This window comes from Leiobunum rupestre, chromosome 7 (assembly GCF_980474605.1).
Source record: "Leiobunum rupestre chromosome 7, qqLeiRupe1.1.hap1, whole genome shotgun sequence".
NCBI lineage: Eukaryota > Metazoa > Arthropoda > Arachnida > Opiliones > Sclerosomatidae > Leiobunum > Leiobunum rupestre.
The window spans coordinates 42733448-42761391 of NC_143390.1; the positions used below are offsets into that span (position 1 = coordinate 42733448).

The 27944-nt window shown below is 38.7% G+C and overlaps 1 protein-coding gene across 9 annotated transcripts; it reads right to left on the reverse strand.

The window, feature by feature from the left end:
* Window positions 1-108: 108 nt before the first annotated feature.
* Window positions 109-27772, reverse strand: LOC149936380 (uncharacterized). 9 transcript variants are annotated; one of them, XM_090154474.1, is made up of 4 exons: window positions 27638-27772; window positions 7900-8063; window positions 6648-6831; window positions 109-6527 (listed from the first exon to the last, which is right to left on the reverse strand). In XM_090154474.1, the coding sequence occupies exons 2-4, from the start codon at window positions 7905-7907 to the stop codon at window positions 1041-1043; spliced, it is 5679 nt and encodes a 1892-aa protein (XP_090010600.1). In that variant the 5' UTR covers window positions 7908-8063; window positions 27638-27772; the 3' UTR covers window positions 109-1040. The 9 variants fall into 9 exon arrangements, with proteins under 9 accessions (XP_090010600.1, XP_090010603.1, XP_090010601.1 ...); XM_090154477.1 differs by lacking the exon at window positions 27638-27772 and adding an exon at window positions 27484-27562; XM_090154475.1 differs by lacking the exon at window positions 27638-27772 and adding an exon at window positions 26307-26414.
* Window positions 27773-27944: the final 172 nt, after the last annotated feature.

A 27944-nucleotide genomic window follows, 5' to 3' on the forward strand; every position in this document is an offset into this window, starting at 1 on the left:
CTCCCCCTTCTAAAAAAACTAAACCTGTTCGCATTTGCAAAAATGCTTCCGGCAAAATTTTGTATCCAATTATGTATTTATTATGATGATTATAGTAAATTTCGCAAATCTCTCAAATATTAACTTTTATTTGGCCAAGTATTATAACACTGAAGTAAAATTTCTATTCATTTTATATAAAGCTTAGTTATAGGAATTAGCGTTCGATATAATTGTTGTCTCTTTGGGCAATAACGGAAGTTTACAAAAACCAACTTTTGGGGATGGTATTTAATCCCTTATTCAGCCTATTTTAAAAACGAGTCCTTACAGCAATCAATAAAGAAATTCTTGTTTGGACATGAATTAGGTATTTTTCATAACCTTAAATTGGCGAACTACTTTTTGGCCGTTTTTCGGTCTTTTTAAACCCGCAAGTCTGCCATTATAGCCAAGTGAAAAGGCTGTTAATTTAGGAAAAAGTGTAGTTTGATACTCCACCCGAAAGTTGTTCTATTTAAACTGCTGATAATAATTACAGGCGCTAATTATCCATAATGTTGGGTGATTTTTTTTTAACAAATGAAGAGTAAAATGTTTATTTTCCCTTTTTGTTTTTATTAACACGACGCTGATTTTTATTTAAAATCACAGTGCATAGTACCAGTAGATTACAACACTGAGCACAATATATTACATCGCGAAGAAAATTATTTACGTGCACAATTTAGGGTTACGCACGACAGAAACAAAATTTCAGTACTCGTCGTCTTGGTTGGTACCGAATAAGAAACAAAATATTAACGGTAAATGAATCGAAATTTTTTGTCGTGACAGTGAACTTTTCTATCCCCGCTAAATCGTCAACCCGTCCAAATTTGGACCAAAAAATATCTACGTGTCGAAGTGAAATGTATAGAAACTTAAAAGAATGATATTGTTTTTCGGTAGTTCATATTTCGAAGTCTCTTTTATAAAATGTTTCATCTCTCTCGTATTTATAGTCGTAATATAATTTTATTTACTAATATTCATGAAGTGGCAAACATGAAAGAGCGTTCTCAGTATCTGGGTTCGGGCATTCGTTTGCCGTGACCTCCTCGCGAATCTTGAGGCGCGAACGGTTCCAGGATGCCATTTTCACCTAGTAACGTTAGCCTATTACCCGATGGACCGTTATTTTTATTGTATTTAAACGAACTGGGGTAGCTAACAATGTCCGAATTCGGCGACTCGAAAGGCTGGCGACTGAAATCGCCTTGTCCGCCGGGACCATCACCCTGTCCGGCGTGGCGGGACTTGAAGTTTCCGGGTCCCGAAGAGCGAAACCGACCGCCTCGTCCGCGACCACGACGCAAAGAGCCTTCGCCAAATCGAGGGGGAAGACCCCGGGGAGGTCCGCCGTGAGGCGGTACCAGAGGTGGTCGATGGGGGAAATTTCCGGGAAAGTTGGGTCCTTGGAATTGCTTTCCCTTCCTCCCTCTCGGGTACGGTTGGTTGCCGTCGAAGAATGGCGGATCGTTTGGACCTCCGGGTTGGTTGAAAAAGGCTTGGTTTTGATTGAAGAAGCCGTCCTGGGGGTTATTTTGGAAGAAGTTTTCAGGCGGGCCGTCGTCGGGGTTGAAGAATCCCTGAGGTCCCATGTTGTTGAAAAAGTCGGGGTTTTGTTCGTCTCGGTTTCCGGATCTGTCCCGATTGAAATTTCCTCTGCCGCGTTTGTTAATGCCGATGATCCTGCCACGTCGGTCCCTCTTTTCGCGACCGTAGTTTTCGAAATTGCCGCGCTGGTTTCTGCCCCCGAAGAACATCTCGCTCGATTGGTCTCGGCCGCCTTCGTTTTGGTCCCGGTTGTTGTTACCCATTTGATCGTTAAAAGCGAATTCTCCCTCCTTGTCGGTGCCGGGAAAACCCATATTCATCGTTCCTTGGGCCATGAGCGGGAAAGAGCCCATCTGACCGAAATTAGGCGGCATCTGCCCCATGAACGAACCCGGGGCTGACACCGGCTGAGGAACCATATTCGGCGCCGGCACGGGTTGAGGAAAGCTGGTAACGGCTCCCGTCGCGTTGCCCGCCGGTTGAATCACGTTCATAAAGTTCGTGAACTCGTTACTCATGTTCGTCGAAGGTTGAGGCAATAAGGGCTCGCTGAATGGACCTTGTCCCTGGAACGGAGCACCCATGAAGTTAAATTCGCTCGACACGCTGGTAGCGGGCGGTGGTGGCACTGGTTGAGGTACTCCTTTAGACGTTGGCGCAGGTACGGGTTGAGGCGGTAAGGTACTAAAGTTATTAGTTTGAGCAGCCATATAAGTGGCGAAATCGGCGGCCGTACTGCACGGAGGTGGTACTGGTTTATATAGCACCTCGCTGGAGGCGGTTGTCGTGGTCGTTGTAGTTTGATCGCCGCTGCTACTAGGCGGTCTGTGCGGTCCGATGAAACTTTGCGATTGTTGACTGGCCAAGTAACTCAAGTCCCCGGAACTAGTGGTAGCCGGCAATACCGGCCCGATGAACGGTCCCGAGGCACCGCCGCCCGTCGGTGGTGGTACGGGTTGAGGAGCGAAGTTAGCTTGGCCGAAGTTGTAGTCAGAGGCGGCACTCGAAGAAGGTGGAGGCACTCCCATCGGAGGGGGCGGTACCCCCATGAATGGCATTTCGAAACTATTTGGCATGGTGGAGAACATGCCGGATTGCATCATGGCGGCCCCTGTCCCGGTGAAGGAATTTGGCATTTGATTAACGTCAGAGAAATTAGGCATCGCGAAGGGCGACTGAGACATACCCGTGCTGGAGAAGGACAACGGCAAATCGTTGACGTTCGGAGGCGGGAACGCGAAGTTGGGCATCGGTGGCGGTTGACTCTGAAAAAATCCAAAGGGAGGGAAATTTTGAAGTCCCAGTTGATTCGCGTCCGTCGTGGTAACGGTTGTACTGGTGGCATCCCCACTAGCCGTCGAATAAATTGGAGGCGGTAATGGCGGTGTGTGAGACGGTGAGTCGGGTGGTTTATTGGGCGGTAGTGGCGGCGTGGTAGAGGGTGAATCTTCGGGCAGAGGAGGCGTATAAGGTGGTACCTCTTCCGGCAATGGCGGCTCGTACAAGGGTAACTGCGGAGGTAATGGCGGACTGGATACCCGGTCCTTGTCCGCGGTTTCTTCGGGTATCGGAGGTACGTTGGCCGTAGAAACGTCTTCCGCCGTCGCGTCCCTTTGAGGCAGAGCGTCTTCCGGTTGGAACGAGTTTTTGAACTTTGGTTCGAAAGACGACGGTGACTTGGCCAAAGGCGCCGGTTCGGCTGGTTCCTTATTTGGGGCATCGGTGGTGGTAGTCTCGGCTGGCAGGGAAATGTCGATCGTCGCGATGGTGACATTTTCGTCAACGTTTTCGGTGTCATTTTCCGCGGGATAGTCCACCAGTGGTTTTTGAGCGATGACTTGTACAACGGGTTTAATGGGTAGTGTTTCTCCGTGAATCTTTCTCGGAGGCTTGACCGATATTTTCCTAGCCGGATTGGTCAGCGTCCTCCTTTCGAATATCTCGATGGCTTTTTTCTTGTCGGTTAGTTTCTTCAAGTTCTCCGCTTTTTCGGCTTCTTTCTCAGCCAATTTGACTTTCTCCGCCAATTTCTCGATCGCGGTTTTCTTTTCGGTCACCTCGCCGGTAATATTTTTCTTATCGTGAGTGTCGGCCGTCTTTTCCTGAGAATCAGTTTTCTTATCCTGAGAATCGGACTTCTTATCGTGAAGGTCAGCCTTCTTATCGTGTGGATCGGCCTTCTTATCCTGAATGTCCGCGGCGTTTTTCTTATCGTGACTTTTGTCGGATTTTTTCTCGTGACCATCCGCTTTCTTGTCGTGACTATCGGAAAGCGATTTCCTATCGTGACTATCAGAAAGAGACTTCCTATCGTGACTATCGGAAAGCGATTTCTTATCGTGACTATCGGAACTCGATTTCTTATCGTGACCATCGGATGATTTTTTGTCGTAATAATCTGACAACGACAACTTTTTATCGTGTCCTTTTTCGTAACTATCTGCCACCATTTTCTTTTCGTATATTTTCTCGTAAAGATCGGCCTTCTTTTCGTAACCTTCAAAGGACCTTCGATCGTGACTATCGGACGACGATTTCTTATCGTACTTATCCAACAACTTTTTATCGTATTTATCGACCTTCTTGTCGTACTTATCGGTCGGTTTCTTTTCGCGCTTGTCATAGGGGATCTTCTCGTATTTTTTCTCATGCTTATCGGACTTTTTCTTCTCGTACTTTTCGTACTTATCCGAGGACCTTTTATCGTATTTGTCGTACTTTTCGTACTTGTGTTTGCTCGATTTGTATCTCTCCGCAATTTTCCTTTCGTGCTTTTCAACCAATCGCCTTTTCTCCGCTTTGCGTCGTTCGTATTTGTCCAGGGTTCTCTTCCGTTTGTCGCTGGATTTCCTCGAGGCGACTTCGACCTTTTCGGGGGGACTGTCCGAAGAGCTGCTGCTACTGTCCGAAGATTCCGAGCTCTCGGACGATTCCGAAGAGTCCGAAGAGTCGTCGTCGTCATCGTCCGCGTCCAGGTCTTCTTTGCGTCTGCTTTTCTCTTTGTCTTTCTCAATGACCATCCGCGATTCTTCCATCGCGATCGGAACCGGAATCGGTTGAGGAACCGGAACGGGAACTACTACCACTCTTTGGGGTGACTGGTTGGCGTAGTTGGTTAAGCCACCGCTGGAAAATGGCGAATAGGATAGCGGGATCTCGTCCGATCTTGGGGCGTTCGAGCTATGGTCTTCTTGCATCTTGGATGCCGTCGCCGAAGTCACCGGGAGTAAAGCGGAAGCGGCTGGTTCGCTCGAAAAAGAATCTTCGTCGTCGGCTTTGCTCGGAGAGTAAGGACTCGATCCGAATTTCGTCTCGAAGGAATTAGCCGCCGGAACGTCGCCTACGTCGTACGGAGTTTTCAGTCGACAATATATCGTTTTCTGAGACGGTTCGTTGGCCCGGCTCTCTCTCATGTCCAAGAAGGACAGAGCCGCCGGGTTGGAGTTCCTCGGGGGCGATGGATTACGAGCCGTAGATCTCGAGTTCATCGACTGGTTCCAGTCGCGTACTTCTTCTTCCGGTAATCGGGGGGTTGATCTATTCACAATTTCTTTCGTCCATTTCAAATCTTCTTCGCCTCGGACCACGTTGGGGGTGTCGATTAGCATACTCTCTAGAGGTCTTTGCGGAAGAGGCGGCGTTCTGGGTCCCGTTCTCTTGAGGATCGGGGGTGGCGAAGGCGGATCCGAAGAGCTGTCGTCGCTCCCCTCGTCGTCGGAACCGGTCGCCTTCTTATGGAATTTAGCCTGTCTTTTCAACTTCTGATTCTTGGCCAACTCGGCCTGCCTACTGCAACCTTTGGTCTTGGGGATCAGCGAAGCGTCAACCGCCAACCTTTTCTCCGGAGGCGTCGGCTCCGAAGCGCAAATTCTAGGGTCGGACGGCTTACTTTCCAAATCGGGGTTCTCCAGCGGAATGACCGGACAGACAGACGGAGAGACGCTCAAAGCTGGTCGGCTCACTCCGTCCGCCGACGTCGATCGGTGAGAGACCTTTTTACCCTGGTCAACGGCGACCGTCCTGCTTTCCCGAATCACGACTTCTTCCGAAGTTCTTCGGTTCACGACCGCGGGACAATCCAAAGACGACCTTCTGCCGACGACCAACCGCGGATCTTCCAAGACTACGCGGTTAACTTGGGGGACGACGTCATTATCGACGGATAAGCGTGGTTCCAGAGGCGCCGGTACCTCTTCGACCATCCGCGACGACTCGTGGCCGCTGACCGCCGGATACCCGATGGCGTCCGTGACTAGAATTCCGGGAACGTTCTCCGAAGGTTTGCGAAACGCCGCGTACTCGTCATCGACGCCGATGGCGGCCACCGCCGTGTCGTCCGTCGTCCGCTCGCGACTCAACCTTTTGCCCGGGGAAATGTACGAATTTATGTAGTTAACCACGGTATTGAGATTGGTACTATCCGGGAATTGTTGTTGCGGGCTGGTCGCGTGATCCTCGCTCGAATCCGTTTGGGTGCACGTGTCCGCGTGTCGTACTTTGGAGCGCGGTTCGTCGTCGTAGCCCGCGTTCTCGGGGACTCCGCACTGGCTCGTTTGACTGGCTTTGGTGAAAGTCCTCTTGAGAAAAGTTTGAACGTTGGCGTCGGTGGTGGCCACCGGCTTGGGCTCGGTCACTCGGCACTCGATGGTCTGCGTGCCCTTGGGAGATCGTCCTTCTTTGCGCGTCTGGTCGCAAAAGTCCTCGTAGGTGCCGCAAAAGAAAACCGTTTGAGCGATGCCCGTCCGGTACTTCTTGTTGACGAAATCCAGATCGTCGGTGGAATCCAATATCTGCATGGCGTTGACCAGGATATTCTTGGCTTTCCTACTCTTGCAATAATGGCGGCGAATGTTGAGCAGACGGATGCAGAAGTGGACCATCTCTTCCAAGTTCACTCCTTCCGGTAGGCGAATCTCCAGGTACTTGTTGTGGTGATTCTTTTTCCGGCTCTATCGATTTTAAAAAGACAGAAACGGCTTTGCGTAAAAATAACGGAAAACGGACGGCGTCCATTTAAGGTAAAGTGAGAGAACAATTTGACCTACATTCGACGACGCGCTTAAAATTACCTGATTGGCGGCGGCGGCGGCGGCGGCTGCGGCGGCGTTGACATCAGTCCTGGCTTTCTTGCTTTTAGGCCTACCGTTCATGTCCCGGCTGTTTTCGGAAGCAGTCTCGCCGTTGGTGACGCTGTCCTCTCCTCCGCGACTCTCCATTCTCGAATTATAGTCCACTTCCATTTTCTCCTGAGCGCTGCGAGCAAATAAACAAAGGAAGATAAAGCAAAAGCGTTCGTCGAAAGCGGCGTATCAGATTCGCGGCGCGTAACGTATAAATAGAAACGAGAGTCGATATTACCACCCCTTCATTATTGTCGTTGTCGACTGGCGAAGCCGAGGGTCCCTGCGAAGGATTCGATCCTCGGCGGCGTTGAGCAGGCTCGCCGAACACGAGGGGACCAGTTGGACATTCATCCAACGGGGAGAAGCGATCATTAATTCTTCGCACATTGCGGAGATTTGATCCAAGTTATTATTCCATCGCGAAAACGGACGCCATGTGTTTTTTATTAGAACATTTTCCTCCGCGATTCGGCTCCAACAGGTGTTTGTCGACTACCGCGGGGAAACAGAGTGCATTGCGCTTGCCGACGTAGGGATCGAAACTCTGGCGGTTCTGACGAAACGGTGTACGAGTTGTCACGACTCGTTACGATGCGCGATGAGAATATATTACGATTTGATTTTAATTTTTCTCTCGGTAAGCCGGGAATCATTTAAAATTAAGCCGGTAACGGTTAATAGCGCGTAGCAGGTGTCTTCCGTAAATACGATTACGTCTACTCAAACGAAGGTACGGGTGCGAAAATTCCGAAAACGTTACTACGTAAAAGAGGTTTCCTACTACACAGTTCGCTCGGGAAGGACCGATTTAAATAAATATTAAACGACACGTTTACCGTTAATATTATAATGTTTAAAAACCAAAACATCTAAATCACACGACCTTATTTTACGATCCCAATTTAAACAAAGGAAAATAATATCTTCTTTATTCGCGCATTGTATATTTGTACCGTAAATTTTACATTCAACAGAGATAAAAAAAAATGTTAAGTACACGTGTTTCTAAAAAGCGTAGTCGAAGATAAAAGTCGTATTTTACAGAGAAAATTGTCGACGCAAAGGCTTACCATTATCACGTCTAGAAATAAATGATTAGAAAAGCGGTACTAGTACCAGTCCACAACCACCAGATGTATTTAAATTCTTAGGAAGGGGTCGGATTAAAATGAATTTGTATTTGTAGGGGCCAACTTACTTTCCCATTTAAAGGACGTCCAAAGCAGACGAATTTCGTTGGAACCATATGAACTGGTGCAGAGAGGCCCTTGTCTCTCTCCGTCCGTTGGTCTATGTCATCCCGTGAACGACCAGCTCCTCACCACACCTTCCAAGGTCGCGTTCCAGTATTTCAAATTAGGCCTGATTACGAGAAAGGGATCAATTATCACTTACTGTTTTTCGACGTAACCAACTTTCAAAAATTTAATAGTCAAATACTAATTTTATTTTAATAAGGTCCATATTAAATGAAAAATTGACCCGACTGGCCGTTTTGACGTCTTAAATCAAAATAAGTCACTCACTCCCCTTATCTTTAAATAGTGGTACCAGAAGTATATAAGATAGCTCTTTTCGACAGAAGTATCCTAATGATATTTTTTCTCGAATGAAGCCAACAACCCGCGAACATACTTGTTCCGTTTTAATCGGTTTATATTTTAGGAGATTTATGATAAACATATGGTGGTAGTTAAATGGCAGGCAGACACTATCTCTGGCGATAATAACTAATAAGCTTGTCGAACTAGGTTGCCAGGAAAATTTCAGTTCCAAATTCCCTGACTTTTACCTAGGTGGCGTACCAGCCATATAAATAAAATATCAAATTCTGTAGGCTGTGTCGACATTTTTATAAAGGCCATAAAATAGTTTGAATTTTCAGAATGGGGCTAATCGCGACCGAAACGAGTCTAGGTGGCGCGTAACGGCGCTAGCTTCTCCGAGGTCGCGCCTATGATCTAGCGTCTGCTACAGACAAATTAAAAAAAAAATAAGAACGTTTTTTCTTAAACAAACTTATCAAAATATAAGCCAATGAAGCAATAATTATATTAAAATGCAAGTATCATTATTTATAAGTCTAATTTACGAATAGCGTCTAGGTTTCAATGGCAAACCAAAGGGGGCGTAGCGATAGTTTTCGGTAGCGAATAGTTATTAATAATTTGATTATGCTGACCGATATTAGACAAAGTACACAATTCAGGTGGTCATTTGTTTCGTCATTCTATTTATACCTACTCTGAAAAAGCGAGTTTCAGTTCTACAGACTAAACCCACGCTATTACGCTTGTTAAATGGGAGTTTTACAGAAAGCTATTTCTAGAATGATCTCACGTGTTTGGTGGTCTACAGACCAAGTCATTTGGCGTCATACTTCGACTAATTAATTAAACAATTTTAACTAGCGCGGAAACCCTTGCGCTATACCCCGCCAACTAAAATCTTGGCTACGCTACTGGTCGGAAGTGTTACAAAGGCGATTAACTAAAAGTCGCACCGATTATCAAATTTCCATTCGTCTAAAAATCTCCTTTCAATTCGAAGTAATTTTTAAAGACAAAGACCATCGATATAACACGAGTATAGTAACCTAATTCAACCTAACCTAAGCCAAAATGAAGCCAAACACAGCGAAAATGTTAATTCAGTTATCGATTCGTTCCATTTCATAGACCCCGGAAACGAAACCAGCAGCCAATGAAATTTAGAAATCTTTATCGACTCCAGCGCGTGCTCTCTGTCATATGTCAATAAAGCTAGTGACGTTGAAAAAACATTTACAGGTGACCTCCCGTAGTTATCTCACCAGAAGCGATTCTCTTTTAGGGTATGATCAGGGTTGCCATAAATTTTTCAGATATTTTCCCTGACTTTTTTAAGGCCAAAATTTTGATTTTATATTTTACTTTTATCAGTAGTTAATAAATCTAAATTGACTTATATTTTTCAAGGAAATAAATGATAATCATAGAATTTGTCATAGATCTAGAGTTAAATTACTTCAAAAAGTGTAAAGATAAAATTTAATTCCCTAACTTTTCCCTGACGTATAACCAATATTTAAAATTCCCTGACTTCTGAGAGCCATTTTTAAATTCCCTGACTAGGGAAATTTTTAACTTTGCATTTTAATTTTATCGAAATAAATTTCATTGACTTATATTTTAATATAAAGGTTATGTTTTATTCGAACCCGAGCCCTCCTACACGACAGGTGAGCGTTCTAACCCTCGGTTCTACCAAAGAACCACGGATACATGTTACGTAACTTACGTTACGCTTCACTGAAAATTAGAAACCCTTTCGAGGAGAGGTATATTTGGCTTGCCAACTTGTTATTTAAACTATCTGACACACTTACGCAACATAATTATATCTAATGGCAAGGTGGCGTCATAATTTATCATCAAAAGTAAAATCCTCAAAAATACAGAAACTCATTTATTGACTTTAAAAGCGACAAATGTCACGCGTGTGAAATAATTATATGCCTTTTGCGGAAGCCCAAAGCTAAACTGTCGAAGATAAATAATATTTTCCTCATTATAACACGGCTAATAAACGGCGTACACGTACCGAAGTAGGAAAGGGAAATCTAGAATCAATATTGTTGCAATTATTTTACGTAGCTTAGGCGAATCGCGTAAAATGTAAGGCAGGGCTGATACTCAAATTCATAACTAATTTTAGTGGAAATAGTAACTAACCTCTTCAAAAATAGTAACCTAAAAGTAACTAAGAAATAACTTAAAAACCCACCAAACGAGGTTTGTGATAAATTAAGCAGACGATCTTTAAGACGAGAAAAAAATGTGGCTGCCAAAATAGGAGTAGACATAAGTTGGCTTAGGGAGCGGCCTCTCCCGCTAGTTTTGTAGCTAAACACGTTTCCCTTCGTTACGAATAAAGGATTTTGTTAAAAGACGGCATTTTTGATGTCTATGGGCAGTACTAAAATTAAATATGATACAATTAAATATGGTAAAATATTTTTTCGTAGAGATGACCTAACAAATTTCAAAAAAGTAACTTTTAGTAACCAAATTAGACAAATAGTAACTTTTAGCAACAGATTTAAATAAAAGTAACTTTTTGTTTAAAAAAAGTAGTGTTGTAAGTCGGAAAATTTCCCGCTCGGAAAATTTTCCGGAAAATGACCGAGGCCTTTTTTCCGGAAAATTTTCCGTATTTTTCCGAAAAAAATAAAAAAAGTTTTCATTCCATGATTTGTCAAATATATTGTTTGTAAATTGAAATAAAGCGGTATTTTCGCCTCATTTTTTCGAATCTGGAAATAAAACTAAACCTATAGACTAGTTTAAACTGATTAACAATGTAACGCTATTAATGTTTTGTAGTATGTTTACTGATATTAGACATTTTATATCGATAAAAAGTTAAAAACATTAAAAATCCTTAAAAGGTAATTTATGTTTCAAATTTTTATTTTTCCGATTTGCGGAAAATTTTCCGCAATTCGGAAAAGTTTCCGGAAACTTTTCTGGAAAATTTTCCGCATTTTATTTTTCCGGAAAATTAACATCCCTATAAAAAAGTAACCCAGTATCAGCCCTGGTAAGGCGATTCCACGGGTATAAAAATAATACATATAGCAGCATTTATAAATAAGCTAAACATTGAAAATATAGACCCTGAAGTATAATAGATTTGCTATCACATTTCACGACATTGAAGAGATAGACTAAACACATTAGACGAGAAATAACCAACGCAACTCGTGGGACCCGAAATTTTCAAATTCTGAATTTGAATCTCAACGATATCTATTTCGACGCTACATTTACCAGTCTCCCAATGTACATTTATTTAAATCCCAGCCCAAGAAGTTTTTCCATTTTAGTGGTTTTTGGGCGACTTTCGCCTTAAAATCTACATCCTTTTTTTTCATTAAGGGGGAAGACTACAGTGGCCATTGTCTAGCTTCGCGCTATTTCAAGCTGAAATCTTTTAATTTTGTATTTTAACTTATAAAATTAATTTTTAAGTGTAGAACAGCCTCTTGTTTAGTGCTTAAAATAATTTTGACAATTTTAAATTTAAAATTAATTAAGTTATTACGTTTTAATTCGAACCCCCGGAGCTAAACAAGTTGGGCAAGCGCTCAAACTACCCTATAGTTAGGACCTTATATCTCGTTAACAATTAATATTAGAATTATCAAAATTATTTTAAGCACTAGAGAAAGGTTCAGCCTAATAAGAAAAATATAATTCAATTATGTAATTTTTAAAACAGAAACGCTCAGCTTGAACGAAAAAGAGGCTTTTACTGTATTCTTCCCCCTTAAGACCGACTTGGTTGAAAATTATATTTTTAGTTAGTACTGATCATTTGTGAACTACTTTCGGTTGCATTAATACATTTTAATTTTAAATGAGATTTCTGGCCACAACCCACGTACGCACTATTGCCATATTTAAATTTCGTATCAATTGATACAGGTGACATCTAACTCCAAAAAACATGGCTACCTTATTTCCAAAACCAGGTAATTCGAACAATTTCGTTTGTCTGAAAATTAATTCAAATTAAAGAATTTGCGTGTCGCTACCTTATTTCCAAAACCAGGTAATTCGAACAATTCGGTTTGTTTCAAAATTAATTAAAATTAAAGTATTCGCTAACTTATTTTTCTTTGGAGTGTACGAAATTTTTTATGTCGGACCCCTCGCCCCAAAAATAAATAAAAAAGTTTAGTTTTCAAAATAATTTGAAATGCGAAACATGCAGTACTCGATTCTCAGACAACATCTGCGTTATCTGATGCGATGAAATTACTACGATATATCAGATATCAGATCATTTACAGTCTGATAATATCAGATTAGTTGATATGGCTGAAAATGCAAACTAGATGGTTTAATCCCGGAATTATTCCTAATTCATTGTAAACCGACAGATCTGATGAGTTCAAATAGCGACTTCGCACTCCGTAGCTTTGGCCATGGCCACCATAGTCACAGTGGTCATATTTTTCTCCCCACGATACAAACTATTGGGAAAAAAACTGTGACGTAGCACTGTCAAGTCCCTATAGGTTATTTGGGATAATGAATCAGATACAATTTCAGATTAAATTGCTTTGTGAGGGAAATATAAAAAATAAACCTGATATTACTGACTGATTAGCTCAATTATCTGAGAATTATGACCCAAATAAACTGATCATTAGTCGGCACTATTTAAGAGCGATTGACTGTAGACAGATATTATTCGCATCCCAATTCTACTACTCACTTCCGGTTATGAAAGTCATTAAGCAAACAGCAGTGGGAGAGTTTTAACGACTTCATTTTCTATTCCTTTTATATATTATCTATGATCAAGGTCACACTCTGTCATCATCTTCGAAATTATCTTGTTAATACGCTAAAATGCGCGAGGAAAGCGAATAATTTCCGCGTAATTAATCAAGTTCAAGGATGAAAATATAAATAAGGAATGAACACTTGTATCAGAATTTGAGTTTCCGACCGGTAATCATTTATGCTACAAAATTGGTCTATTTAATTAAACACAAAATCGAGCTTTTAACTTTCTGCACCTTAAAATGTTTTGAGAAAGGAACTAGATACTAAATAAATTGAATGTCTCACTAAAGTTCCCAACCACGCGGTGCCGCCTTTCACCGCCATCTTGGAAAATGGCCGAAGTATCTACATACAGGATTGCCACCAAAATTTCTGTTTCAAATTGCCTATTTTCCTTGACTCTTTTTAAGGCCAAAATTTGACATTTTGGAACATTATATTTTACATTTATCAATTTTAATCTTTTATTTCAGCCTTTAAATTTAGTGTAGGTGACTCTTCAATTCCCTGACTTTTCCCTGACTAATGAACCAATTTCAATGAACATTTCAGGATCTCTAGAAGTTATGGTCATATTTGACCCCTCTAACTTGAAGGCCAATAGAGCTATTTCAATGAAAATGTCAGACTCAAAAGAAGTTATAATTTAGAGATTAGTCGGGTTGGCTAGTTTTAAAGTCCGACCCGATTAAAAAATAATAAATTGAAATTCGACCCGACTCGGCCCGCCAAAATTATTTATTTTGAAAACCCGACCCTGCTCGATAAATTTGAAACCCGACCCAACCCGAAAAACTTGAACTTTTTAAGTTTATAGTATAAGCTTGAACAAAATGCTAGAGCGGCCTCCCAGATTCAAATTTTGTCAGTAGATGACGCTTGGAGCTCTTTGAGAAACAGTTGAAAATTAGTGAACGTGCCAAGAGTATGATTAACACGTGATAACGATTCGCTTTCTGTATGTAGAGATTTGATGTTGCGAATAAAATAGAAATTTGAAGGCCCGATACTACTAGGTCGTTTCTTTTCGCTTTTTCCGGTATTTCGGAGTAGGGTAAGAAAGTAACGCTTTGACGTCATTTTACTCCGATTCTGTGGTGGAGAATAGTTTGAGTCGGAGTAAAACCGTTTTTCCAAAATGACTAGCAGATATATTATGGCTAGCAGACGACCAAATCTGATTTACTCCTTTACACCTCCTTTCCAGAAGGAGTAAAAAGAGTAGCCCTAATACTCCGGAACAAGGTAATTGTTTATAGGGCGCAGTAATTGTCATCCCCAGAACAGGCGAATAAAACGTTTTGGGGTAAAAAGAGTACACTTTTAGTCCGAGAACAGGCGAAAAGAAACCACCTAATATATAACAAGTTAGCAAGCCAAAATATACCTCTCCTCGGAGGAGTTTTTAATTTTCAATGAAGCGTAACTGTATCCGTGGTTTTGCGGTAGAACGCTCACCTGTCGTACAGGAGGGCTCGGGTTCGAATCTCAGCCTAAGAAAATATTATACTACACCCAATGGCAAAAAGAGGGCGTTTTTGGAAAAACCTTTTCCCTGATTCTAAGAAACTGCGTACGCAGCGATTACACTTTACTACGAAAATGCGAACGCGTTTGCAGCTCAGACAGACAGACACGGTGGTTGTATAACCCCTCCTAGGGTACAAAGTCCCCTCGAAGAGGTAAAAAGCACGACCCGACCCGGCCCGGCCCAAAAAAATATATAAAATTAAACCCGCCCCGGGCCAAGATATGGCCTGAAATGCTCCATAAGCCTACCGTTGAAAACGATCAAAGCAAGCACTCGAGAAGTCAATACCTAGTTTCATTAAAACGACCTATTTTCTAGAATAACATGGATTATCTATTGGCACAACTCAAAAAAGACTTAAAGGGGAACGGTAAAGCTTTAACCCGTTAGATAGCCCTATAGCCCATTAAAAACTAAAATTGATGGCGAAAACCGCATCACAAAATATTGAGTGGTTAATTTTTAATAAAATAAAGAAATTTCGGGAAATCGAAAAGCGCGCGTCCGCCGCGACACCTGGTGAGAAGTGGGTGAGACAGAAAAACAACGTAAAAGCGCGCGCTGCCGAAGACGCGAAAAATTTGTTTTGAACGCGCGGCGCGTTCCAGTTATAAGAGACCTAAGCCTAAATTGCGCGATTTTAAAAGTTAGGATAGTTCGCAAATCGCTCATACGCGGTTAGGGGCGCTGGCGGCAGCCACTAAGATGGCGGCGAAAATTCAGACCCAAACGCTTGGCGTTATTTTTCGTTTCAACTTTTTGGGCCAAAAGCTATTTTTTCAAGACAAAAAAAGGTACGTGTTAGTATATTGAACGTCTTGTTAATCTTTTGATACGGAAATAAGGCCATATTAGGAAAAGCTCGGCCATTCCCCTTTAAGCTACACGAGTGGGTGTCGGCGAAGACCAACCACTTATTATTGACATTTAATACGCTAATTATCTTTGAATTAATTAATTAATTAATTTGAAAAGGGCATTTTAAAGACACTTAATTCCAAGTGCATTTCAACGACGATCTAGACCAAAGAGGTAATAAACAAAAACTAATTACAATTACAATTTACGAACTAAACAATCAAACTAATTACCAAAACACTTTCCCTCGACAGTACTTCGAACCCTCCACCACTCGAGTACCGAATTGGCAAACATTTTTTTAGCCGATTTGTTAAGTAACGTAACCAAAGTGGCCTTACTAACAAGGAGAGTACCGGAGGTGTTTTTTGCCGTTTTTTTTGAAAGTCGGCCGTAATGTAGACCTATATGCCTATATGAGATATGCAATTTCCAAAATAGAGACGTTGCACTACCCATTCGATTTGCCATGGCCACCGAAAATGTTTTTGACCACTTAAAACAAAAAAATCTCCCTTTAAAAAAGCATGGGATTTTCTCGGTTTCACAGGGTCCTTCCTACGAAAATTTAAAAAAAAATTAAAATCACGAAATGGATTATTTGAATCACATTTAGGTAAATTTCATCAAGTTTGGGTAAATTGCACCATTTTTCGGTTAAAATTGTAACAATTTTTGGGTAAAATAAGGAAAAAATCTTATTTTTGTTTTAAGCAAATCCAACATCTCCTTTTGGAAAATTTCATATAGGTCTACATTATGCCCGACTTTGAACAAAATCGGCAATAAACACCTCGGGTACTCTCCTTGCCAGTTGACTGTGGTCCCGCTAAAGGTTATCCACAGATGGTAAAACAATCGGTTAATCCGATTTGGATGCAGTTGAAAATCTCTAAATACAGGATGTTTCAAAAGGTTGTAATAAACACCTCGGGTACTCTCCTTGTAAGTTGCGTTCTCAACTACTGTACGGACCTGAAACGCTCACCGAAAGCGGTCTATTTGTTTTCAAGATATTTGAAAGTCGTTACAGCGTCCATTTTCAAAGATGGCGGCGACAATCGATCGGCATCGAAGCCTTCAGAGAATATTGCGGTAAAATTCGACCATAGCTTTTTTTTATCCCGTAATTTTCATAAAAGTTAGGGCTAATATCATAAGGTTCGGCGGCCATTTGCAAAGATGGCGTCCTAAAAAAATGACCCTAAAAAAAAGGCTTAAATATAATGTACTAACTTAAAGGGAATATAACCTGCAAAGCAATCTTTATGAAAGACCCCTTCAATTTTTAAAATTTCCCTGTACAGTGGCGCCAAACATTTCTAAAGCCAAAGGCAAGAGCGACCAAAGTTGCAAACGTTGGTGTTCCACACCAAATACCTGAGGTTATATTCCCTTTAAAAAGTGATTTCTTATCGAATGTTCATTTACATAAAAAGCTAACTTTTATAGACTGTAAATTCTGTTATTCGTTTGTATCACTAGTAAATGTTATTTCTCTAATCTCATTATTCTGCCAATATTTTTAGATTGAAACACGTACTGATTTCTCAAAAGATAAAATGGGGCGTGGGGAGAACAACATATACACGAAATTTTATAGATAGGAACTTAGGAAGGAGTTTTCAACTTTGAACGGCGTCTAAAAATAAGCAAATAAGGGAGCGGCTTGTAATTGATTTGTTTCAATGTTGTCCCGTTCGTTAATGGACAAATTTAAAGGTTTATGATAAAATGTTACAGAAACTTAATCCAGGGTTGCCACAAAATTTTGCGAGTGAAATTCCCCGACAATTCTCGATTTTCCCTGACCAGTTTAAGACATTTTCCCTGACCAGTTTAAGACATTTTCCCTGACCAGTTTAAGACATTTTCCCTGACCAGTTTAAGACATTTTCCCTGACCAGTTTAAGACATTTTCCCTGACCAGTTTAAGACATTTTCCCTGACCAGTTTAAGACATTTTCCCTGACCAGTTTAAGACATTTTCCCTGACCAGTTTAAGACATTTTCCCTGACCAGTTTAAGACATTTTCCGTGACCAGTTTAAGACATTTTCCCTGACCAGTTTAAGACATTTTCCCTGACCAGTTTAAGACATTTTCCCTGATTTTTTAAATCCAAAATTTTTATTTTATATTTTCCTTTTATCAAAAGTTAATAAACTTAAATGGACTTATATTTCAGTAAAATGGTTATTGTAGTGTTGCAAAACTTTTAAGAAAATAAATGAAAAATTTCCTAAAATTTGTTAGAACTGGAGTAAAATTACCTTCAAAAAGTGCCAAATTAAAATTGAATTCCCTGACTTTTCCTGAATTTTTACAATTCTTAAAATTCTTTAACTTTTCCTTGATTTCCCCTACGTGTGGCAACCCTGTAGTAGCTATGACTTGTTTTCCCGCATATATTTAGTTCCGCTATAGTAAATTTAAATTTAAGTTTCGGGGCAATTGCTACAGGTTTCGTTTAACGAACACATGGAATATAGTTCAAAGTAAATATCCCATTCAATACACGCTGTAATTTGACATTTTAAATGGGTGGTATATTATATTTTCACTAATTTTGACATTTAAAATTGGCACGAGCTTAGGAAATTTTATAGTCTAGATGGTACTAATCTCGTATGTTGTTATCTTATACGCCACAATCTTATATTTAACAATAGCTTCCGGTGTTTTTGGCGCCAAAGTATGTAAAATGAAGTGCTGAACGCGATGCATTTTTTTGTTCTGGCAGAAATGAATATTTAATTTTTGATATTTTTTTAAAAGTTTCTAACTTAATGTAACTTGCCAAAGGTGCAAATGCGAAAATCAAAAAATTTACGATACAGCCGAACACGCGACTACAACAAGATAAAATTGAAAATCAAAATAAGTACAACCAGAAAAATGAATAAAAACCTTTGAAATTAAAGGAAAATATACGAAATAAGGTAAAATTAGAGGAAAATATAGGAAAGCATTGAAAATATAAAACAAAATAGGAAGTCTGGTCACCCTGTAATACGTAACGCAATTCTAAAATTGGATTTCTATGTAAATTAACGTATATGTTTCCTCGTGATTTTGAATACCGAAAATTCGAGATCGGTTTTAAACTAAAGTAAAACGATATGTTCCCGTTGATAAAATTCATTCAAATTATAATAATTCCTTTTAACAAAACATATAGCCCAAGGACTACCGTAATTATGTAACGCTTAAAGACGAAATTTAAGTAGAATTGTATTAATATATTCATTTCTCGTTGATTATCAAATTACGCGGAAATTTGCAGCTTCCCAGGTGGGGTTAAGCTCGCCTTGGAAAACGCGAAGGCGAAACTTGTACGAGGGTAGATATCGCTTTATCGTGCGCCGACCGTTTATCCTACATATTCTTCCTAAACATTTCCTAATATTTAGAGTGTAATTGTATCGTACGAGATTACTAATGGCTCCCAAGTCGAGGGTAACAGGTACGCTCCTATTTCGTATTTTATTATCGCAAAACAGCCTAAGATAACTTTATCCAACTTATCTCTAGATATTAAAGCAATTAGATATTAATTTTATACCTTATCTAGAAATATAAAACCTATTGTTTTTTCCCTGGAACTTGTCTCTGGACAAATTACTCTCGTTAGTGGTGTACAGCTTGTGTTCATTTACTTTGTTTTGGAAACCTTAAATGCTCGGATTAAAGGGACGCATTTTGAAAATTGGTTTTTCTAGATGCAAAGTGTAAAATGGTTTTTGCAGTTCAAAATAAAAATACAAAATGAGTCATTCCAGGTCAAATCAACATGGTCAAAACCACTCAAGTTACAGATTTTGATGAAATTTGGCGAAGGGATGAAGTTATGCATAAAATTAAACCATGTAAAGGAAAAGTGTTCAAAAAAATCTTTGGCGGAGTTATAAAAATTTGGCTATTTTCCGAAATCTGTTTTACCTAATACCAAAAATGACTATAACTTTGGTTCTAGTTCTCATTTTGAAGGCAAAAACCATAGCATCTCGTTTCAAATCAAATTTGGGAAAAAATAAGATTTTTTTTTAAACTGTCAAATTATAGGAAGTTCTAGAAAGACAATCGGAATATTATAAATTTCTAAAATATAGGAAGTTAAGGAATACAATCAAAATATAAGAAAATTGATAAAATATAGGAAGTGTGGTCACCCTGGAACAAATACTGGACTCTGATTTGTTTAGGGCTAATTAGGCTAATTAGCTGACCTCGACTCCCTTTCTCAATAGTTACTCTCCAGACAGTATAAATAATTAAATTATTGATTTTAACTATTGGACAAATCCGAGCTGCATTATTTAAAAATAGGGTTTAGATTTTATTCTCAGCGAATGTGAAATTTTACGGTTGTAATTTATTGAACGGAGAATCAACTAACCCTATACGGAAACACAGTAGACCACAAAACATTTTCTTACCGAAATGATTACATTTCTATTGCCTATATTTCCAATAGCTTCCTATAAATTCCATCGGTTTTCTCATGTAGTATAACCCGAAAACATTCCGTCGTCGTGTACCCTTCTTCATCCTATATTTCACTTTATTTTATCTACGCTTTTTCGTTGAGAATCGTTATTTTTGCTTATGGTTTTTCCTATATTTTCCTTTAATTCGCTTGAAAATTTCCGATATTTTCTGTATTTTGTTTTAAACAGGTTTTCTTAAACACTGCTTTATTTTCATTAAAACTATTTTTCGCTTTTGTTTAATCGCGCAAACACCAATCAACTAAAAATTAATATGAGTATTATTACAAGTCTCACGTGGTCAGAACAAAGTTTTGGTTTTGGTTTCGTTTTTGATTTGGTATAAATGCAGGGAAAATGTCTCGAAAATATTATAGAAAATATAGGAAATTTTCAAGCGAATTAAAGGAAAATAATATTTTCAAAATATAGGAAAAACCGTAAGCAAAAATAACGATTCTTATCGAAAAACAGTATAGATAAAATAAATTTAAATATAGGATGAAGCAGGGTACACGACGACGGAATGTTTTCGGGTTATATACTACATGAGATAACCTCAGGAATTTATAGGAAGGTATTGAAAATATAGGAAATGTGGTCACCTGTTAAATGTAATAGAAATGTAATCATTTCGGTAAGAAAATGTACGAACATTTTGTAATAACTTTTAGTAAATTAAAAAAATAAATTATTACAAAAACCATTGTTTTTTTTTAAAAACCACTTGGTTTAAACCATAATTTAAACCAGTGTGTTTTAAACCAGCTAACTCTTATTTCTAAGCCTTGTTTAAGTTTTTATTCCTTTCATATATTTTCTACGTAATAACCAACTTATGTAAAGTAAAGCCTATTTCCAATAAAAAAGGAGTTTAAGGTAAATCTATATTGAGTTTTCTCAGACCACACGGAAAAACCCCTGGGCGCATGTTGCTCGAGCACGCGAGAACACATAGTGCGTGAAGAAGGTAATCGAATTAAGGCCGACGGGACACGTGCACTTCTAGAGAAGGAGAAGGGGAGGGGCCAATTTAAACACGCCCATTTCCACGCCTCGGCATCGTTCGTAATCGGAGCACAAGCTTGGGGCTTCGAGTGTATACTACGTAACTGATTACGGATTTAGCTTTACCAAAGGTTGTATTTAGTTACAGATGCGTGTAATCGAGAAGGTTGAACGACAACGAAATAGTGAATATTATAATTTTCTATGGTAAGTGCACGCGATTTAAAAATAGTAAATAATTATCAGCTAGGCTAATACCTTAGGCCCAAGTCATCAAGCGACTTTTAAAGCCATTAATTCGGGTGGCCGGGTTACAATGCGTGGGAGGGTCGTGGCAACTAGCACAACACCCCACACAAGGAGAACGCAACCCGTCAAAAGTCGTGGATTTTCTTGTGTACGTTTTTCATTGGCTAGACGCTTTAGCGCCTGCTGCCGTCGGAAGGGGAAAATTCGGAAATTGTCTCCCCCCCCCCTAAAACGTTCAGCGTAAAGGCTCGTGACGCTCGTCCAATGAAATTCGTACACAACCCTTCGTTAGCGTGTTTAAAGGCTAGCTGCGTTCTCCTTGTGTTTGATGCTCCTAGGTGGCAAGCCCTTCATGCCACTCGAGCCAACAGCTCCCTACACTCACTATTAAAGTTAACCTCTACAAGTTTTTAAAGAAGGGGAAACCGAAGAGCTCGAGGGAAAACTACCTAAAACAGCGGGGGGTGAGCTTGCAAACTCAACGCGGAAGGAGTTGTTCCGAGTTTTTACAAAGTGCCACAACCCGGGATCGAACCCGGCTCCTCTTGCTACGAGGCGAAAGTGTTAACCACTCCGCCCCAAACCTGGTTCAAATTAAAATTAATTGGGGTAACCTAGGGTGCACGAAAAATTATAAATAATGATAATAATTTGTCAGTTTGTAAAAATTTCGAATAAAATTTTAGCCAAATGATTTGGAAAAATTAGGATAGAGTTGACACCCCCCTCGGTAAGCCCATATTGGGAAGAAATATTTACCAACTTTTTTATATACATGCGCGTTGTGTAACTGGTACAAAGGAGCTGGTAGGTAATGACATTGGGTAAGTAGTTTTTGATGCACGCTCAAGTTAATGATTGTAATCGTTCCAGATACCTTTCCGTGATAACACAGCGCGATATTGAAAAACGTACAGGAACGTCAAAGGTAAACGGCCCGTGCGTAATAAACCTACTTAGAACTACACTTCTGCACGTTCCCTCTAAACGAAGTATGGATTGTGCCAGAAGTTTATAAAAAAAAACTCTTACGAGATTAGCATCAAACTAGGCTTCCCTGGCTATTTCCAGCAGGGTTTTGATAATTTTAATAAAAATCAAATCGATTTATTTTATTTTATTAACTTTTATACAATTTAAGGCTCCTTGATTGTATAATTAACGGATATTTTACTTTTATCAATTAGTTAATCTGGAATTAAATGAAATCTTAATTCAATTTAATTACTATTTAATATTATAGTTTGCTCAGATTTTCTATGTATTTTAATTTTTTAAGAGCCTATTTTTTGCCAATTTTCATTGTGTTATTCAAATCAAAGATTTTTTTAATATCACTTTATTTAAATCAGCCAACCCTGATTTCCAGTGATTTTCCCTGACTTTTTTTTAAGCCAAAATTTTGCAATTTTTAACCTATATTTTAGTAAACGTTTTCCATTTGCAACCAAAAGTAAATTACTTGAATTTTTCAGATTTTCTTAGACATATCAGGAGATATTAAATTAAATATCCCGAAGTAATAGTTAATTAGAAAGTTACTAACTGATGTATTTTTTCCTAACCTCATTTTGAAAAATGAGCGGGATCTTCAAGAAAATAACAATAGCAATATAGGAAGTCAGATACTTAACTCATAAGACATTATATATTTCTGATTGTATTAATATATTTTACGCTAAAGAAACATTTTATATGAGGCGCAGGCGCCAAAAGGGGAAAAAAGAATATAATAATTATAATATATAATTACATTCAGCGGTTAAATTTTAAGTTTGAGACATATTTAGCTGATTTAAAAACGTTTAGTAAATTCTAAACCAAGTTTTCTGTCCACAAAGGTTGGCTTTTCTGCAATTATTTCTTTTATACACGGAGGAAAGGTAAACCCGAGTGTTTACCACCTTTTTTTATGGGCCCTCATTATCCGGAGTCTAGTTAAATCCTTATAATAGCTGAGAGGAAGCTATAGTGAGTTGCAGGCTAAGAAAGACAAAATATATAGTACAATCGGCGCAAGGATGCCTCAGATCGTTTCCGGTCATTCCACCGCGCGAAATTTGAATTTTGGCCATTTTACGGTCAAATTCGAATTTTGCTCTTTTTGTCGTCTTTTAGCGCCATCTAGAGACCGAAATTGGAATCTTTATTTTTTAATTTCATAATTGTGGTGGCGAGCAAATTTAAAAGATAAGGCATTCCTATCATTCTTAAATATAAAATAGTATGTATAATTATTTATTTTTGTAAATTTTTTCTACGTCTTACCAGTTAAATCGGCAGTTTCTTTTAAAATAGTTACCACGCTTTCTTGGGGGTAACGTTGTCTTAATAAACTATAGACGTTTAAAATTATATTTTTCTCTTTACTTGTTAACAATAAACCTTTATCATGCTTTTTATAGTAACCTCTTGGGCTATTTAAAATATTTGGAGCTTCAATTATCGAACCTTATTTAGCTGCATTCAGTAATTAAACTCATTTCAACATGAAATTAAAAAATAGATTCCAATTTCGGTTCCTAGATGGCGCGAAAAACCGATGAAACTCACGAAATTTGAAATTGACTGTAAAGTGGTCAAATTTAAATTACGCGCGGTCGACTGGCCGGAAATGGTCTGAGGTATCCTTGCGCCGACTGTACTATATATTTTGTCTTTCTTAGCCTGCAACTCACTATAGAGGTACCATTATAAAATTTTTATCGATTTACGCGCATAGATATTTAAACGTTATTATTAAACAGTCGTGAATCGAAAACTCTAAAACGTGAATTATTCAAACTAAATAATAGCTTTATACATCTGCTGCATGGGCGCCTTGGTCTAATGGCAACCCATATTTTTAGTCACAGTCCGCTACCGATTTCTCGGATATTTCCAGGTTTACCCACTGATATTTCCTTGATTTTTTCCGGTGCAATTATAAATAAGATAAATAATAATAATCAGCTAGGCTAATACCCAAGGCACCACCTTAGGCCTAAGTCATCAAGTGACTTTTGAAGCCTTTAAAATAAGTGTTTGGCACGTAATTATTACGTAATACGTCCCAAACACTTACCTGCTGTAGCTCTGCAGCCTTTTCACGAAGAGGTATAAGGTTACTCATTTCATTATTGGCATTTAAACCAAATTGGTTCCATATTATTACACATAAGACCATTAATATAGTAAATGTTTTATTAAGAAAACTTCAAAATTTTACTGTTTACCCTGATGTTTACAAAAACGGAAATTTCCCAAATGTTTACTAAACGAGAATTTCCCCAATAATGACTAAAACGAGAATTTCCTCAATGTTTAATAACACGGGAATTTCCTCAGTTTACTAAAATGGGAATTTTCCAGGCTTACTAAAAAAAACGAATTTCCCCGTTGTTTACTAAAAACTAGAATTTCCCCGATGTTTACTAAAAACTAGAATTTCCCCGATGGTTACTAAAAACTAGAACTTCCCCGATGTTTACTAAAAACTAGAACTTACCCGATGTTTACTAAAAACTAGAATTTCCCCGATGTTTACTAAAAACTGGAATTTCGCTGATATTTATTTTAAAAACGGGAATTTCTCCGATGCTAACTAAAACAACTAATTTCCCTGATGATAACAGTTTACTAAAAATATATAAATAATGCTGATTTTTCCAGGGCTTTCCAACTCTGTATGTAGTCCGAGTTTACACAGAGCCACGTAGCGGTTAACGAGTGAAACACACAACTGCTGTATTTTTGTCTGATCAATCAGAAAGCGAAAATCCCGCAGTTTATGAGAAACCCTGTTAATGTGACGATTCATGTAATTTCTTGGATCAGTTTTGTTTTTGGTAGAACAGTTCTTTTCTTATATTTTGAATAGCCAATGACGAAAAATAGCAGGATATTTTAGTCAGAAATAAATTCAGTTTTTGAGTAATTATACAATTAGAACGTCCAGTCGGTTTAAAGTTAACTATTTAGTTATTCAGTCTAGCTTGCCCTCTTACGTATCTCGTGATTGCATAGCCAACCATTCATTATTTAGCATTTTGTCAGCCCTATTTCCGGATAAACAACTGCAATTTGAGACAATTCTGTGGCCTTTAATTTCCTCAATATATTAATGAATACGTTAATTAAAACATAAACTAAGTTAGTAGAATCTAGGAGCAACAAACACAAGGAGAACGCAGCTAGCCTTTAAACAATCTAACGCAGTATTGTGTACAAATTTCATTGGACGAACCTTTACGCTGAACGTTTTACGGAAAGGGGGAAAACAATTTCCGAATTTTCCCCTTCCGACGGCAGCAGGCACTAAAGCGTCTAGCCAATGAAAACTGTACGCAAGAAAATCCACGACTTTTGACGGGTTGCGTTCTCCTTGTGTGGGGTGCTGTGTTTGTTGCTCCTAGGTGGCATGAAGGGCTTGCCACCACCCTCCTACGCATTGTAACCCGGCCACCTGTTTAAAGGCATTATAAGTCGCTAGATGACTTGGGCCTACTGAAGTAAGTTAATAGAGATATAAGTATATTTTATAAAATTACTGAACAGAGGGTGAAATTCCTTACATGCACAAATAAATCTATTCAAAACTACACTTGACGAAACTGAAGCGCTATGAAATTACCGACCAGAAGGAAGTTGAATACGAATTTAAGTAGGTTAGGGGAAAATCATTAACACTAGTCTCTGATAAATAATAAGATTTGTCAACTACGCTAGACAAAGAAACAAAAGAATAAATTTCTCAATCCGTTAGCGACCCAAGCTACCGCCGAGATGAAATACGAATCGGCAAACGGCAGGTCAAGGAGAATATAGCGCTATAATGGACATTTCGGGTACACTCTGTAACGTCGAGTTAACCAGCTAGTATTGTCATTAAAATATCTTAAGTTGACGACTAGGATATTGGTCTAAGCGCGCATGGTACTTCGGCTTCACGTTTAAATCGATTTTTTATGTGTGTTTTTTTTTGCAACCGAAAAGCGGACCTTACAACTGATCAATACGCCTAAGTTATAGCGAGGAAAAATTGTTATTATCAGGCGTTGTCAAGAATGGTTAAAATCTCATACCAATCAACACGCCTTTATATTCTTTTGTTAACTTTAACAGGCCCATGTTTTATGACAAATAATATTTACCTGATACTCTCAAAGCAATGAAAAACGTGGTTCCACTAGCCTTTGCTTATAGTAACTGGTTAAGTGTATATCTAGTATGAAAACGGTTTAAATTCGTAGTTTAAGCTGTAGAAGCTGTTTAAAAAAAAGTCGATATCAGATCGAAGTAATGTAACAGTAAACGAATGTTGACGTAATTTTGAAAGGGGGGGGGGGGTGGGCGAATATACCTTTTAGAGTGAAAGTCAAGCAAGTCCAAAATCCTTATTTGATAAAATCTTTTATAATAAGAGCAATAATAATGAAAGTGTATTAAAAGATAAATAAAGAAATAAGTAAGTATAAGTATATTGAGATATATAGTTAAGTAATTAATTAAAATTTAAAATTAGTAAAGTAACGTATTTCGAATTGCTTGTCTTTTGAATAATTGCATTTAGGAAGCGTTATTCTGTTTGTATTTCATACTTGAAATGTAGGTCTGGCTAACCTTTGCCCTAACCAAAATTTATCTGCACGCATGGTTTATTATTATATAAACATGAGATTGGCCCTGGCTTAGCATACAACATTACACTTACGGCGTTATGGTACCGCCCACAATTACTAAATCAACTAGGTTAATCCGATTCCCTGATATGGTCAAAGTCCATGGGAAAATTTAATAATCGTGATGTTAGTAAGATTAACGAGTATTATGTAATTTTCAATCAAAATTATAGGTTTTCGAGAATTACGTAAAAATCTCTAGTCAGTACTAAACCCCTTCATTCTTTATTTTATTCTAACAAGCTCACGCCATCTCGTGTTATTATGATATTCAACGTCGCCATATTATTATTATCCCAAGGCCCCATCATATAAATTTTAATTTAAAATTAATTTTTTCCTACATTTATTGATCTAAGATATCACGGTACTTTTCATTATTAACCAAATAAAGAGACTGTCTTCGTTATATTAGTTATATTCTGGGATTTCAGTCTTTTGTTTTATCGTAACGAGTAGGCCTTGGTTAACTGTTAAGGCTTTAAGCCCTTAGAAAATGGCTGAACCACCAAGGGACTAAAAATGCCGATTATCATACCTAAAAAATCTACCCACATCTTCTATTTAAAACAAACTTACAAACTGCTTAGTACGTTAAAAAATCGACGAAACATTTATTTCTACAGAAAAATTGAAAGCAAAATATTACCGTTAGAGGGGGAGATAGGTATCAAATCAAGCCGTTCTTCTCGGTTTATCATGTGCAATGCTGCTGGCTCACCGCAGTGCAAAATTATCGCCGTACTTTGCCGCGGGACCTTGGGCATCATGCACAAAAGGTTCGATAAAAAAACTACACTTACTCGGAATTTTCCACTTGCGTCCGTAAACAGTATATCGCGTATGATTAAAAAATAAATTGCCTAAGATATAACTTTCCAAAAACACGAGAAAGTCTCAAAGAATTTCTAGGTCATCGCGGCTCAAATTCACTTCTAGGACTCGTTTCTTCCATTTTTTAGAAAATCTATCTTTTGCTTATTCGTCACGTGGCGCTATCTAGGGGCGTTTTCGCATACTACCTATCTACTAAGAAATATAAAATTTAATTTGGTTAGTCTAAAATTTTATAGTTCTTGTAATAAAAATATTTAATTCTTTGTTCAATTA